The sequence below is a fragment of the Gavia stellata genome, chromosome 31 (assembly GCF_030936135.1).
Source record: "Gavia stellata isolate bGavSte3 chromosome 31, bGavSte3.hap2, whole genome shotgun sequence".
NCBI lineage: Eukaryota > Metazoa > Chordata > Aves > Gaviiformes > Gaviidae > Gavia > Gavia stellata.
In genome coordinates this window covers 6,201,321-6,215,376 of record NC_082624.1, presented here as the reverse complement: position 1 = coordinate 6,215,376, position 14,056 = coordinate 6,201,321, and the positions used below count along the sequence as shown (strand labels likewise).

The following is a 14,056-nucleotide window of genomic DNA, read 5'->3' as shown; positions in this document are numbered from 1 at the left end:
ACGTGTGTGCATCTGATCCCTCACGATGCCATCCTGTCTCCCCCCGAAGCTAAATAACCCTCATCTTTTCAATCTCTCCCACTATGGAAATGGTCTGATAACAAATGTTGCTCTTCTCTTGCCACCTTTATTCCCGCTGTATCTTCAAGGGGCTGCAGGCAGCAGGACTTAGCACAGAGCGGCGAGGGTGGACCATTTCTCCTGCTAATGGCAGGTGTCATAATCTTTCCACAGTTCATTTCAGCTTGGTGGAGAGCTCTGTGAAATGCAAATGTTCCTCACCGGGGTCTTTCCCCCTTTTCTCCTCCCATGTTGGATACATAAATCAAGGGGATGTGGAATCTTAATGCAGATTGGTGGTGTATGCACAGCAATAGAGCCTCTTGCTTTTTGTAACTTCATTTCTTGCATTTTCTTTTCTTTTCTTTTTTTTTTGTTTCAGAGTCGGAAACATGCCAGCAAAGTTCGCCTCTATTATATGCTTCATCCCATAGATGGAGGCTGTCCAGCTAAAAAGCTCCGGTCAGAAAACGTGGGTATAATTTAAGTCCCTGTTTACTCAGCTGCTTTGTGAATCATTGACTCTGTGCTACAACATTTTTTCTCTTACAACCACAGATGATCAGGTACCCAGAGGTAATGTTTAGATTAGCTGAAATGCTAAGTAACTGGAAGTCATTTTTAATAAGCAATACAAGAAATACTATGTGCATCAGCAACAGTAATTGCTTTTTTAGTTATTTGAGTGTTCGTTCATAGGAAAAAAATATGCTGATAGCAAATATCTAGCATTTATTCAGTTTAAGTGCAACAGCGAGTTTTTTGCTGGTGAGATCCTGTGCGCAGGTGAGGCAGGGAAGGGGCTGCCCGAGGCTTGTGTGTTTGGGCGGTTGGGATAATAGTGGAGGCTGCTCTGGCAGAGGCTTTGGAGTTGCTCTGCTTGAAGCAGCACTCAAGTCCTTTCCATGCCCATTGACCCAACTTCCAGTACGTGGCTCTGTTCCCAAGGGCGAGGGTCACTGTGCAGAGGCCAGGACTTGCCACCTGGCCAGCATCTGGGGAGCAGCGCGCTGCAGCGCTGCTGCGTACGGGGCTGTTGTACGTACACCCGGTGCGGCGGTGCCGTGCCCCCCTGCCTGCGGGAGGTCAGGGGATGCCTGCCGTGTCATCGCCGCGTCGTGGCTGAAACCCCCAGGAGACCCCGGGGTGACTGGAGGGGTCGTGGGAGAGCAGAGTCGCCTCCGGAGGTCTCTTCCAAGCCCATTTTTTCTGAGAGTTGATAGAAATGGAGTGCTGGATCTGAAAGGCTCCTCACAAAGGTTTGTGGTCAGTCTGCAATTCTAAAAAATTGCGGTTGGGCTCCTCGGTTGCATTCAAATAAACAAACAAACCTGAGGAAATTGGACCAGCTTGCAGCCATTTGTCGGGCAATAAAAGGAGACTAAATTTATAAGGGACTGATTCACAGTGAATTATTCATTCAGCTCTTTCCCATGTTCTGGGACTGGTGTGAGAGCTGTTGATGAGGTTCCCAGCAGATAGCATCCAAACCATTTCAGATCTATGGGAGTGTGACTGTGGCTTAATGCTATCAGTATTTAGCGAGATATCTTCTAATTAAAGGGAGAAGCCTCCAAGTTTTGCCGAAGGAATCTGAAAGCTCCTTCACACAGTAATTAAAATTTTAGTGGAAATTTTATGTTGCACACAGCATAATTGCAGATGCAATCTACCCCTTAACAACAGCATCTCACAGTATTTTTGTTGAGTTATTAATTACAGAATGCGGAAGGTACGGTGGACATACACATATAGACTTGGAACACGGTCTGTATGTGCATCATTACATCTAATAAGAAACCACATAGCTGCATGTACACCTTAGCACAAGGATGTGCTGGCCGGAGAACGAAACAGACCTCAAATAAGTCAAAGCTGAACCACTTCCCATTTCTTTTGTGAAAGGCAACAGTGAGAAGTAATGTAATTCTACGTTTACTGATGCTTGATTGTGTCAAGGGCAGCCCTTAGTGGGGGATGAGTTAACAAGTCCTTATGCACTAGGTGAGTGATAGGCTATGCGAGACCTAAAGTCTGAAATGATTTGTTGCAAAAATGTAGTAGGGAAAATCTGCCAACATTTACAGCTCAAAGTAGGCCTGTTGCTGATCAGATATTAGCCAAGCCTTTGCATTTAAAATGAACAGAAATATTTAGGACATCTCTAATGCTGCATGATAACCTTTGCCACGTACAGAGCGCAGCTGCATTGCCAAATTCAGGTATCCAGCAGTGTTAGCCAATCCATGGCACACCAACTTCAACGAATATTAGAAACAAGCCGTGAAAACCAATTAAATTTCGATGTAGAAGCATCTGCAGCTAAAAAGGGAATATGACCCTTTTTTCATCAAAAACTGCACTGATACGTGACTGTATGCCATTTGATTTGTATCCTTTTGACCACAGAACTAAACACCTTGTCTTTCTTCCAAACGGTAAGAGGAAGGAGAAGCTGCTGCAGTTGTAGATGCTCAGTGCAATAGGCTTAGAAACGGCATTTGCTTGCGGACCTTTCAGTGAGGCGAAGAGTAGTGTCTGCTGTTGTTTGAGGACTGTAAAAATACTCTGCATTCCCCAAGCACCCATTATCCTTTCCTAGGAAGGAGTATGAGGCTTATACAATTAGTCTTGCGCTGGATAACGACTCAGTTGTTGGGCTGTTCATTATGGTTTTAATTTTTTGTGGGGGAGGGGAAAAACCTCATGTCTTTGGTGTACTGAGGGAGTGTTGACCTTTCATTTTAAATTTCTACTTAACATTTCAGCTGAAAGTAGGCTGAGAAGGTTGCAGCCTGTGTCAGGGCCCCTCTGAAATTAGGAGTCATATCCTCAAGTCCCAGGATTGGTGAATCAGTTTTAATCAGCCTTTTCTTACTACCTTTAAAAAATAGGACGCCTCTATATGATCAAGACAGACATGATGAAAATTTCTGATGTGCTATGAAACGCATTTTTGAGGATAGGAGAAAAGCCTTCAAATTCTTTCTAGTCTTATTTGTACTGTAGAATAGTAAATTGCTTTAGCCAGCATCATCTTCCTTAAAAAAAAGGGGTCATAATAGCAGGGATAAATTGTTTGAGGGAAGATAGCAGGATATTAGGTTTTGTTGCTGAGGGTAATGCATGTCCTGCCAGGTGGCCCTGGAGATGTGGATGTTCATCTCCTCTCCAAGTAACAGGTGATAGGACAAGAGGGAACGGCCTCAAGTTGCGCCAGGGGAGGTTTAGATTGGATATTAGGAAAACTTTCTTCACTGAAAGGGTTGTCAGACATTGGAACAGGCTGCCCAGGGAGGTGGTTGAGACACCATCCTTGGAGGTATTCAAAAGACATGTGGATGAGGCGCTTAGGACATGGTTTAGTGGTGGACTCAGCAGTGTTAGGTTAACAGTTGGACTTGATGATCTTAAAGGTCCTTTCCAACCTAAACGATTCTGTGACTTTTAAGAGCTGTGCCTCTCTGAGGCACAAGTGGTGCCGGCGGCTGCCTTGGGATGCTCGGCTTCAGTTCCCAATCGGCAAGGAAATCACAGTTTTTATAACTTCGGGTGCAAAATTTACTGCATGCTATAACTTAAATCTTCAGCGACTACATTGAAACTAAGATGAAATGTCTGGTTTTAGAGCCAACGTTCTTACTGTGTGTTTAGTACCTGATCAGACGTTTTCAACCAAAAGGTCAGGTATTGGTTTCAATGAAAGAAATCAGTGATGGAAGACTTGAATTTATCCTCCGATAGAAGGCTGGGTGGGACTGGCTGAGAGCTGCTGTTGCTGCGATAGGCTCTCTGCCCCGGGCGGTATCCTGAGGGACGCCCCGACCTGGACCCGGGGCAGGCCTGCTGGCGGATCCACTGGACGCCCCGCCATGCGCTCTGCACTCCGGTCCTCCCCTCTTCTCCAGGGCTTCGTCCTGCGTGGTTTTAAATACCCACTGAGCCACAGCTGAGCGGTGGAGCTGCCCGTGGCTCTGTCCTTGCCAGAGCGGGGACCGTGGGACGCGTCCTTACCTTGTCAAACACGCCCCTTGCTTAACTCAGGGCTGGCTTTCCTTCACCGAAAGGTGAGGGTATAGGTCCAAAGACGCTCCAAGACTTAACGAGCGTTTCAGATTTAGATAGCCTCAAACGTGTACTTGCTCTTTGCTTGTACCACAAGAAAAACAGGCTCCAAAATGGAAGCGGTCTAAATTTCACACAGAGCGTTACAGAAAATAGCTCTTTAGCAGCAACACCTTCTTCATGCACCGAAAATTAACTCAAATTTAAAAGATACTTTGCAGTGCCTTGAGTGCTATGTTTTATATTGCTATATTTAAAGGGGTTGTATAATCTTTCTTCTTAGTAAAATCTGGGAAATGAAGACAGCAGATTTGTATCTGTGGAATAAAAGTCCTTCCATTTCCTGAGGATTGCTTAAGGAACATCCAGCAAAGGACTGCAACTGCCTGGTCCTCTGTGAGGATTATGCCTTTTAGCAGCTTGTTAACAGGCACCTGAATAGCTGAAGTTAATTCTGTTGGATGTACAAGACTTGCTTTGAAGTTTATAATATTACAAAAGAAGCCCTATAAATTAGGCTGGCTCGGCACAGCTGCAAAGTGGGGGGAAGATGAGGGATGTCAGCATTGGGAAACGGATGCTTTATCTCTGAGCCCATGGTGTTCCGTTGTGCTTCAGTTTATGTGAGGCCACTTGCCCCTGTCAGCGCTGCATCTCCGCAAAGGTTAGTGAGAAGGGATCGTCTGGAGAAGACAGCAAAAACAAATGGTAGAAATATTCCTTGCACATTGGCTAGCTTTATGCAGCATGGAGTTAAAGAGTTGCTTGTGTGGGTTTTATGGAAACTGAATTGAGATGTTAGTGCCTATTTACTGCTGCTGCTTTAGACTGAGCTGGGTGCGGGAGCAAGGGAAGTGGCGAGGAGAGATGGACGAGTGCACACGTGGGTGCAGAGCATCCCCGGAGAGCGGGTGGCTGCCCCAAGCACGCTGCGGGTCAGCCGACCTCTGTGCCCCGGCTTGGGCTGGGCTCACCCCGCTGGCTCGCCCGGGCATCCTGATTGACAAGCAATGTTATTTTACCGGCTGGCTGCACAATCCTGTCAACGAGGTGTCATTCAACGGGTGACAAAAGACACCCGGATCGGGTTCCCCCAGCCCATCTGGTTACAGGTAAAACAGCCGCTGACAAATGAGAAGGCATAATTACCCTTCAGGGCTGGATCCAGCCCCGGGCGCCTGGGCGGCTCCGTGCAGGGAGTTTGGGTGGTGGAGGAGGGAAGGGAGGCAGTTCTGCTGAGGAATGCTACAGACTTGGGTAAATGCTTAATAACACTCCAGCCCAAACTTCTGCATGGTGCTAACAAGGAGCAGCATTTAGTGTATGAAGAATGGCTGGCTGTTAGAGAGCGAAGGGCTGTTGTGTTTTGTGCAGAGGCTGGGACTTTCAGACCAGCCAGGGAATTGGGGACACCCCTCTCCCGCAGGCGGGTGCCAGTCTGGTGGCCAAATCCCCATCCAGGCTTGGAGGCGCTCACCCAGAGACTTGGATGAATTTGGATAAGCTGCACACCAAACTGTGGATCGGTGTAAACAGGACCTTGGGCTCTAACTGAGGGGTCCGAGGGGTGTTTGAGGGGGTTGAAAATTTTTTAAATTTTTTTTAACTGCAGTCTATCTGTGAAAGTAGGTTGGAAAGGAAAAAACGTCACTGAGGAGCAGACTGGGCAGAGGAAGAGACCCTGGTGTGTAAACACCGAAGTGTATCAGCTTTTCAAATGAGCTCTGTTGGAGGCTCTTTATATGTTACCACCGCTGATGATCAATAGAGTCTGGGAATTTTTTACTCTGCTCTTAACTTTCAAGTGATTTCCCTTTGAAGACGTAAAATATCTTGAGAGAAACCTATTTAAAAGAAGTGCAAATTACACTCAGAACAGTACTTATCACCTCTTGAGATTTCTCCCTAAGATTCAAGTTGATTTATAGTTAACAACAACAAGAAAGTGATGAAAATCGGTCCTTTTTCTAATTGTGCTTATTTCTGGGGAGAAAATGACCTTAAATAGTAGGTCGGGTGTCAACTGTGTGGCCGCTTGGCTCTCCCAAGTATTGCAGAGCCCCTCTCCTGCCCCACAGCTGCCGGGAGGCTCGGGGCCATCTCCAGGGCTTGCCGGGCGGCCACGGCGCTGCTGGCTCAGCCCCGGCGGGGTCCCCTGGTGCTCGTGTGCCCGGTGCTCTGGGGCTGCTGCCCGCTGCCCCGAGGACACTCCATCCAGCGGGGTCGGGCGCTGCCGGAGGAGCCCGCCGCTGGCGCGTAGGTTGGGGCGCACTGGAGGCGTCCGGTCGGTGGCTGCGGCTGTGTTAGCCTGGGCTCGGGCTGGGCTTCGGTGGGAGGAGGGCAGGGGTGGGTGCTTGTGCTGGAGCTGCTTCACCCGTTCAGCATGGGGGAGTTGAAGAGCTGGGCCCTTCGTTCCGTCTAGGAATGTAAGTGTGATGTTTGCAAAAGGGGAGCTGGCTTTTGGAGTGCGTCCGAGTTTCCCTTGGCCTCTGCTGTCCCTTCATCAGTGTCATCGTTTCCAGCTGTGCGATGTGTTTTGTGTGCACAGGGGCACAGTCCCGCGGGGGCAGCCAGCACGAGGCCGGTTGTGTGCCCCCACGAGTGTCTGAATCTTTGCACGGGGATGAATTGCAGAATGCATTTACAGCTCGTTGTGAAGTTGTTGTGAAAGGAAGATTGCAGCTTCTAAAGCAGAGTATTTTCTGGTTTGACTGTATACCAGCAGTTGGAATACTTACCTTAAAAAGAAAAAAAGAGAGAAAAAAGTGCCCGACTGTCTCCAGATGGCTTGTCACTGGAGGGAGTTTTACCCTGGCACGGGGGCCAGATCTGACCATCTTGTCCAGGGAAGGAGCTGGGATGCTAACTACCTGCACACAGCAGGTAATTTCCTGCCTTTGGAAAGGTCTCGCTCTGCACAGAGGAGTTCAAAAGAGATCATTTATAAATTGTGCTCAGTGGCCCACACAACGTACTGAGATCTTTGGAAAAGTGAGGCCACATATATATGGCCCCAAATGTGATTCCCATTTCTTTTGTGGAATGGATTGAATAATTAATTGTGACTAATGGCACAAATGCGCTTTTCCCCCTGCTTGTTCGTTGTTTGTACACTCACCCTTGTGTCTGTGGAAGCTGTTTGTTCATAAACACTTGCTGGCAGCAACAGTCATGTTTTGCTGACAGACGTTCAGCCCAGGGGCTGTTTGTGAGCTCTTCTCCCAAACCCTCCCTGGCTGCTCAGCCCTGCCTCTGTGCCTCCGCTCAGCCTCTGCCTCCCCCAGTGCCGGGGGCCGAACCCCCCGCCGGAGCAGGGAGAAATCTTGGCAGACGCGTCTGTGCCGGGGAAGTGGTGGTGCCTCCAGCCCGGGTGCTGGGAGGCATCGGGGGGTAGTGCTGAGATGCTTGATGCCCCCCTGGGGTAACGGGTGCCTGGGAGAGACGCAGGGCAGTGCTGGGAGCTGCTGCGGGATTCCAGGGCGTACGGTGGCACGGGCAGCGACACGGCTCCTGCTGCAGTGGGAACAGGCAGTCTTCAGCTACGACCGCTCCTCCTCATGGGGTTTGCTGAGAGTAGAAGGTCTAAGCTCAGCTACACAGCTGGGCAGAGGCATGCCGGCTTTTATTCCTACAAGAATAACCATAATGAAGGTTGGAGACAATATTCTCATTAAATTGGGATTTACTTGTAAAACTAAAGATGGAGCAATTGGTAACTGCGAAGAATGGCCCCTACTTGCATCGCTGCAGCCGTGAGAGCCTCTTGCTGGTACTGAAATACTGAATGGTGACATTCATAACTTCTTAAGATTTCCAGTCACCTGTTAGCTGACACCTAGGATCTCGCAAGGGAGATTGCACCAAGGTGTTCCATTGCCCAGATCCTCAAACAGGGCTGTGGGCCACAGCTCTGAGTTTGTTTTAGGCAGGATTGGTTTCTGGGGTGTGTTTTTTACCCTTGTCTGCAAAGTGTCTTGAACTTCTTATGACTGCCTTTTTTCGCCTGGCAGTGTTCAAAAGCTCAAAATCCACCTTTAGGAAGGGAGCAGAACATAAGTGTGGTTTTTAGGTGTTTTGATCTTTGCTGGAGGATGTGAAGGATGAGCTTCGCGGCCGTGGGGAACACGAAGCAACAGGACGAGCTCCCAGTGTGCGAAGGAGAGCGGAGGTGCTGGGGGCTTGGGAGCGCCCGAGGGTCGGAGGCAGCATCCCCAGGCTGAGCAGGGCTGGGACCAGGCAGGAGCGAGTCTGGGGGAGGCAAGGAAGGGAAACCCCTTGGAAACCATGGCCTTGGCATAACAACCTGGATTCCTCTCTCTTCTTTCTCGCGACTGTGCTTGGTGGGCTTATACACCTCTTTTTTTTTTGTCTGTGTTTTTGTCTCCACCCAGGGCAGTGATGGTGACTCAGTGGATAAGAACAAATGCTGCACACTATGTAACATGTCCTTTACCTCAGCAGTGGTGGCTGAATCGCATTACCAAGGGAAAATCCATGCCAAAAGGTTAAAACTGTTGCTAGGTGAACAACCAGCATTAAAGGCCACAGGTAGGTCCAGAGGCAGCAAGCCGGAGCAGGAGGGTCCGACGCGGGGCGGAGCGGGCTCGCTGTGCCGAGTAGGCACGGATGAGGTGCCGTCTTGGTGCCTGCGCGGCAGAAAATGGATAGCTGAGTGATGAAGGCCGGCAGAAGCAGCTATTCATTTGTGTTGCTGTCATAACAACCTTTAAAAATTGCTGATGCTCATTATTGCCTGCTTTGTTCACACAGATTAGTGGTTTATCAGCCAGGGATGGCCGTTGTACGAGAGTCCTATCTCTGGCTCCAAGCTTCTGAAATGTTCTGCTCGGTGGAAGACAATATCTCCTCTGGGCACAAATAGCCAAGCCTCACTTTAATTATCAGAAGTTATTCGACAGCTCAGCTAATATCTTCAATAAACCTTTCGTGTTACTGTACAGAACAGAGCATCATTTGCTTTTACCTTAGAGGGAAATCTAGTCTTTGAAAACTGTTGCATCGATTGTCTCTTGATTTTTGCCCAGATGGGTACTCATGCTTTCCTCCACAGTGATTCCAATAATGCAAGCCTATTAACTTTCATGTTTAAAAAGTCAAATGTTGGAATCGGATAATTTAACCACCTTATTGTTTGCTTAACCATAAAGTCCCTGCAAACCGCTAATATACTGTGAAACAAAACTTCCTCTGTGGTTGTCGGGCCAGAGGATACTCAAAGTGTTCGTCGTGCTGACCAGGCAGGATAACTGGGCTGTGGTCCTGCAGACAGCTGTATTTCAGTATTACTGCCAGTGGCATTTCCTTCAGATTAAATTTAGCTGTGCATTTTACATCCTGCCTAACACGATCCGCATAAATCCCAGATGTGATTAAATAAGGGGGAGTTGGCTCTCTGTGTGTGTTTTTGTTGCTTTTTTAACTTTACAGAGTGTAGATGGTGATGCATAGAATATCACTTGTTCTTTACCAGGATTGACTTGGGAAATGTTATCGCCTTTGCCTGAGAGAACATGGGGAATTGCTTTAGATGGTGGCTTACTTGTTTTAACTAACGAGTGTGCTCTCAGAAGGCTCGTTAAGTGAAGGTGCAGCAGAATTCACAAGTCGCTGAGGTGCATCTGAAAACTGCCCGGTGCTTTGGGTGCCGGGTGTGAATCCCGCAGGAGGTGAGGGTGGCAAGGGGGTGCTGGCAGCTCCTACCATCCCCGCAGTGAGCCAGGAGGACAGATCTAACATGAACTAAGGTGATAATTTGCAGCTGACTCACTTAAGGACTCCTTAGGCTCTTCTCTGCAGCTGGCAAATAATTACAAGGGCACTGAGAGAAGTAGTGTACTCGCTTATGGTATTTAATTGTCCGGTGCTTGCATTAGTGCTCAGGACCCCATCCCTCGTGTGCAGCCTTCCGGCAGTTTCTCCTCTGGCACCAAAGGACCTGCCACAAAACCTGGTATTTCTGGTCAAATCCAGGTGAGTTTCTGAGGGTCACAGGGGTGCTGGATTTCAGGGAATAGCACATGGGCCGATTCCCATGTAAGTCAATGATTCGTATTCACCCGCCAGTGGGGAAAGAGTCACTGTTTTCACCTCCGGGACCGTCGTTGCGGGCAGGACCCTACGGGTCTGGTGCTGTCCGGGCAGGTCAGAGGGAGCAGCCGGGAGCCCGGGGTCTGCCTGCGGAGCTGGAGCCGCGTGAAGGCAGACGGGCAAACCGTGGGCAGTGGTTCTCAATCGATGGCAGGAGGGAATTGATCTCGGCGCAGCAGGTGCCCGTGGAGATCTTGGACTCTGATGAGCCAACATTTCTGTTAATGAAATCGGAGATGTGCGTGGACTGGCAGTAGTTGGATGAGAACCAGCTGTACCCTCTCCTTTTTTAGAGACCTCTCTGAAGCGGTGCTGAGGCTGACTTACCGTGGGGTCTGTGCTAGACCGTGCAGTGACCAGCCGTGCCACGCTGCTCGTGGATACAGAGGCTGTGGGGCCCTGTCGAGGCACGGCTTTCCAAGAGCTGCAGCTTTGCATTGTGGTTTTGTCTAATTTTTTTAATCATCTGGATCAGCCTCTCAGAGGCTCTAAGGGAGCTGCACCGCGTGCTCTGAGAGTAATGGGCTCTTCAGCCGTAGTAATCACTAGGAAAGAGTAAGTCAAGGACTCATCAGCTCTTCCAGACTTCCACTTGATCTGGAAGATGAAGCTGGGCTGCAGGAATACTTTAATAAGCACCTCCTCGCTCTCCAGCAGTTCTCAGAAATGTGCCCTTTGGACACAGCATTTTTCTGGGCTTCCTACACAGTCGCCTGGCATTTTTCCACTGGATTTTTGTCCCAGTCCTTCATGGCTGGCACCAGGGAGCTTTTAGTCTCTCGGAGAGAGCTTCAGAGGCTCTGGTGCTCGTGAGTCCTGGGAGCCGAACACGCGCAGCCCTGAGCGTGCCGGCCGCTCCCGGGGAGGAGCATCCCGTCTCCGGGGGTTCGCGCGTGTCTGTGACGACGGCACGGCCTGGCTGCGGGTGCCTGTGCAGGGTTTGAGCGGTGGCTATGTTGCTTGCGGTAGGAAGTCATCACTGAGATTATCCAGCCGTTTTTCTTCCCCGGGCCACTCCAGAGGCTCTTGTACGTCGTCCTCAAAGCCCTGATTGCCAGAAGGCCTGTCTGAGTTTCAGCATCAGCTTTGAGACCCCGGTGATGGAGGCCGGAGGCGCTGGTGGTGGAGCCGCTCTTTGCTCTCACCCCCTGTAATTAAGGGGCTGCCGGGTGCGCTCAGTCCCGGAGCCACATCTGATGGTGCTGGAGCTGCAGGACAGGGACGTGGCGCTTTCCACATCGCCTTGTGGTGGGATGAGTCGTGGTTTGTTTTCCCTTTGATTTTCATAAAGGAGATAAATAACATTTAATATAGGATTAATCGGCTCAGAAGCAAGCTGCTAGCTTGCAGCAATTAAGAGGTATTGATAATCACCGATGCGTCGCTGCTGAGGGATCCAACCCCTTCTGATGTTGGGGACCTGGAAGCTGAGCCCAGTCTCCGAGGAGCGGGTGCTGGCGGTGCGGGAGGCACGAGCTCATGCTTGCAGTGTAATTGGTTAGCATCTTTAAAAGTGATCAAGCTGCTGTTCCGATCATAACACGGTAATCCTTCAGATGGTTAAATGGGTTGAATGTTTTATTTGGTGTTTCCCTAAGCTGTTAAGGGTAAAGTATTTTTTAACTTTCATGTGTGATCAAAAAAAGTGAGAAAGACTCTATACAAATATTTGAACTCTCATAATCTTGTAATTAAAAAAAAAAGCTTAAAATATTTTCAGAGTTTCCCAAGTGCTCTTACTATGGCTGAGATTAAATACAGTTAACCTGAAAAGGTATTTTAGTGGCAATAGGCAAGTAAAAAGAGAAATAACCTCCAGATTTCAATGTCTGATTTTCAGCCTTGCACAAAAATTTATTCTGCTACCCTAAATTGTTGTGAAATTCTGTGTTGAGCATTTGCTTAATTAGTGGATCTGTGTGTAAAGGGAGGAAAGAATTTGTGAAATTCTTTGCACAACTGTCTTTGCAGGAGTCATTTCGTTCACACAGACGCACAGTTGCCTCTGTGGAGTACAGCATCTCTTTAAATTGCACAGTAACAAAATGAATTTAGGGGACAAAATGAAGACTAATGAATGCAGTTGAAACTGCAGGGGAAATTTAGGAAGAATTCTTGAGCTGTTGGAAGAGCAGCGTTTTCCAGTAAAAATAAGTGCATCAAAAATATGTAATACACTCAGCGAAGGTGAAAAATTTGAAAAATGTCTGCAACTGGAATTCTGTACCTGGTTACGGTTCTTGGAGGCAGTGGTTCTGAACACGCTGTGCTGCAAGGCTGCCGTGGACCTGGAGCCGCTGCCGGTGGCCTGAAATTCCCTAAGGCTTCACCTCTGCAGAGCAGCTCCTCTCCAAATACAGTGCCCTGCGGCTTCATCCTGGACTGGCACCCGTTTCCAGCCAGAACGCGGCGGAGGGAAGGGTTTCTGCAGATACCTCCTCTGCTGCTGACATCCAACATGTGTCTGAGTGCTGAGCATTCTTCCCTGCGAGCAGTGTAGTGCCAGCGCACTGTTCAGTACTGTACCTTGAGAGCAGCTCAGGGGCTTCCCAATGAGTTTCGTGCCTCAGGGTGAAATGTTTATCTCAACTCTGCTGAACTGGTCAAGAACAGACTTCCCTCTCGTCACCATGGAGGTTACATCAATCCTAAACTCTGCGCAACCTGTGCTCTGCATAATATATAAAGTGGTGCAAGACATTAGCGTACATCCTACTCTGTGCCCTGACAGTTCTGTTCCCCCCTCCTTCCTACGGGATAATCCAGATGCGCTTTCTGATCACCTTAAGCTGCAGCATCCATCACCTGCCTTTGGGAGGGCTCGGATCTGTTTTGCAGATGCATGTGGATGCGCTGGCAACTGTGTTCTGCCTCTGAATAGACCCCGCTGCTTAATATTCTGGGTTTTCTGTCTCACCAGTCCCATAGAAAATTACATCTATTCTCAGTCCCTGTACAGGGTTACACCTTCCCTTTCAATTTTTTCATCTTGATGAAACACGGATCTCATTTCTCTGCTGGTGCTTTCAGGAGAGGGAGAAGTGCCTTAACAGTCAGGTTTTTCACAATAGGAAAGTGATGTCTCATCACTACAGTGAAATATTTGTGATCTTTTCTGTTGCTCCTGCTGTACAAGGTTGTAGCCCTCAGAGGCTTTATGTCACTGCTATTGCTGATGAATTTCTCTAGTCATTTGCAACATCTTCTGTCAGCTTGCATCCAGTCATCCCTATGAGTTATAAAACAAAGAATTGTGGGGGGAAATAATAGCTGCTGCCTTCATTGATCAAAGTGCGGGTACTTGCAGGCATCGTTCCAGGAGGGTGGACTGGCCCTTCAGCGCCGGCAGTGCCGCACAGCCGCCGTGAGTCACGGCTGCAGGAGGTGCCGGGGCTGGTGTGTGCCATCTCCCGCGAGGGGAGATGCCAGCGCCGGGGTCCGCGGCATTCGGGGTGAGGAATAAGGGCGTGATTCCGCTGGCAGGAGAAGTTACCTTGGCTTTTTTACCTCCTCGTTCTCTAGTTCCTAGTGTGGGGTTTGCGTTTCAGACGTGCTGAAGGGGCCAGAGTAAACAGCTTTCAGGTTTGGGTGCGAGGATCCGTCCAGCAGCGGCTGGAGTCAACCTTAGTCCCAGATTTGTCTTCTGAAGAAAACTGAATTTCTCCAGTGCCCCGTTGTCGTGGCTCAGTTACTTGCTCATGCTCATGCTCAGTTCCTGGAGAGTGACAGTGGTAAAAAGTTGGGTGCCGTTTAAATACAGCTACGAATAAAAAGCTTTGCATGCAAGAAATAAGTCAAACATTAGTTCATTGCCAGAGTGCTA

At 48.9% G+C, this 14,056-nt stretch overlaps 1 protein-coding gene across 2 annotated transcripts in view; it reads left to right on the top strand.

The window, feature by feature from the left end:
* The window catches only part of ZMAT4 (zinc finger matrin-type 4), a 69,826-nt gene that overhangs the window by 34,066 nt on the left and 21,704 nt on the right, over positions 1-14,056 (top strand). The window contains exons 3-4 of one of the 2 annotated variants that reach the window (XM_059831447.1): positions 443-532; positions 8,517-8,673. In XM_059831447.1, coding sequence (XP_059687430.1) covers positions 443-532; positions 8,517-8,673 — 247 coding nt within the window. The remainder of the gene's footprint in view (positions 1-442; positions 533-8,516; positions 8,674-14,056) is intronic. The other variant, XM_059831448.1, reaches the window with a different exon arrangement.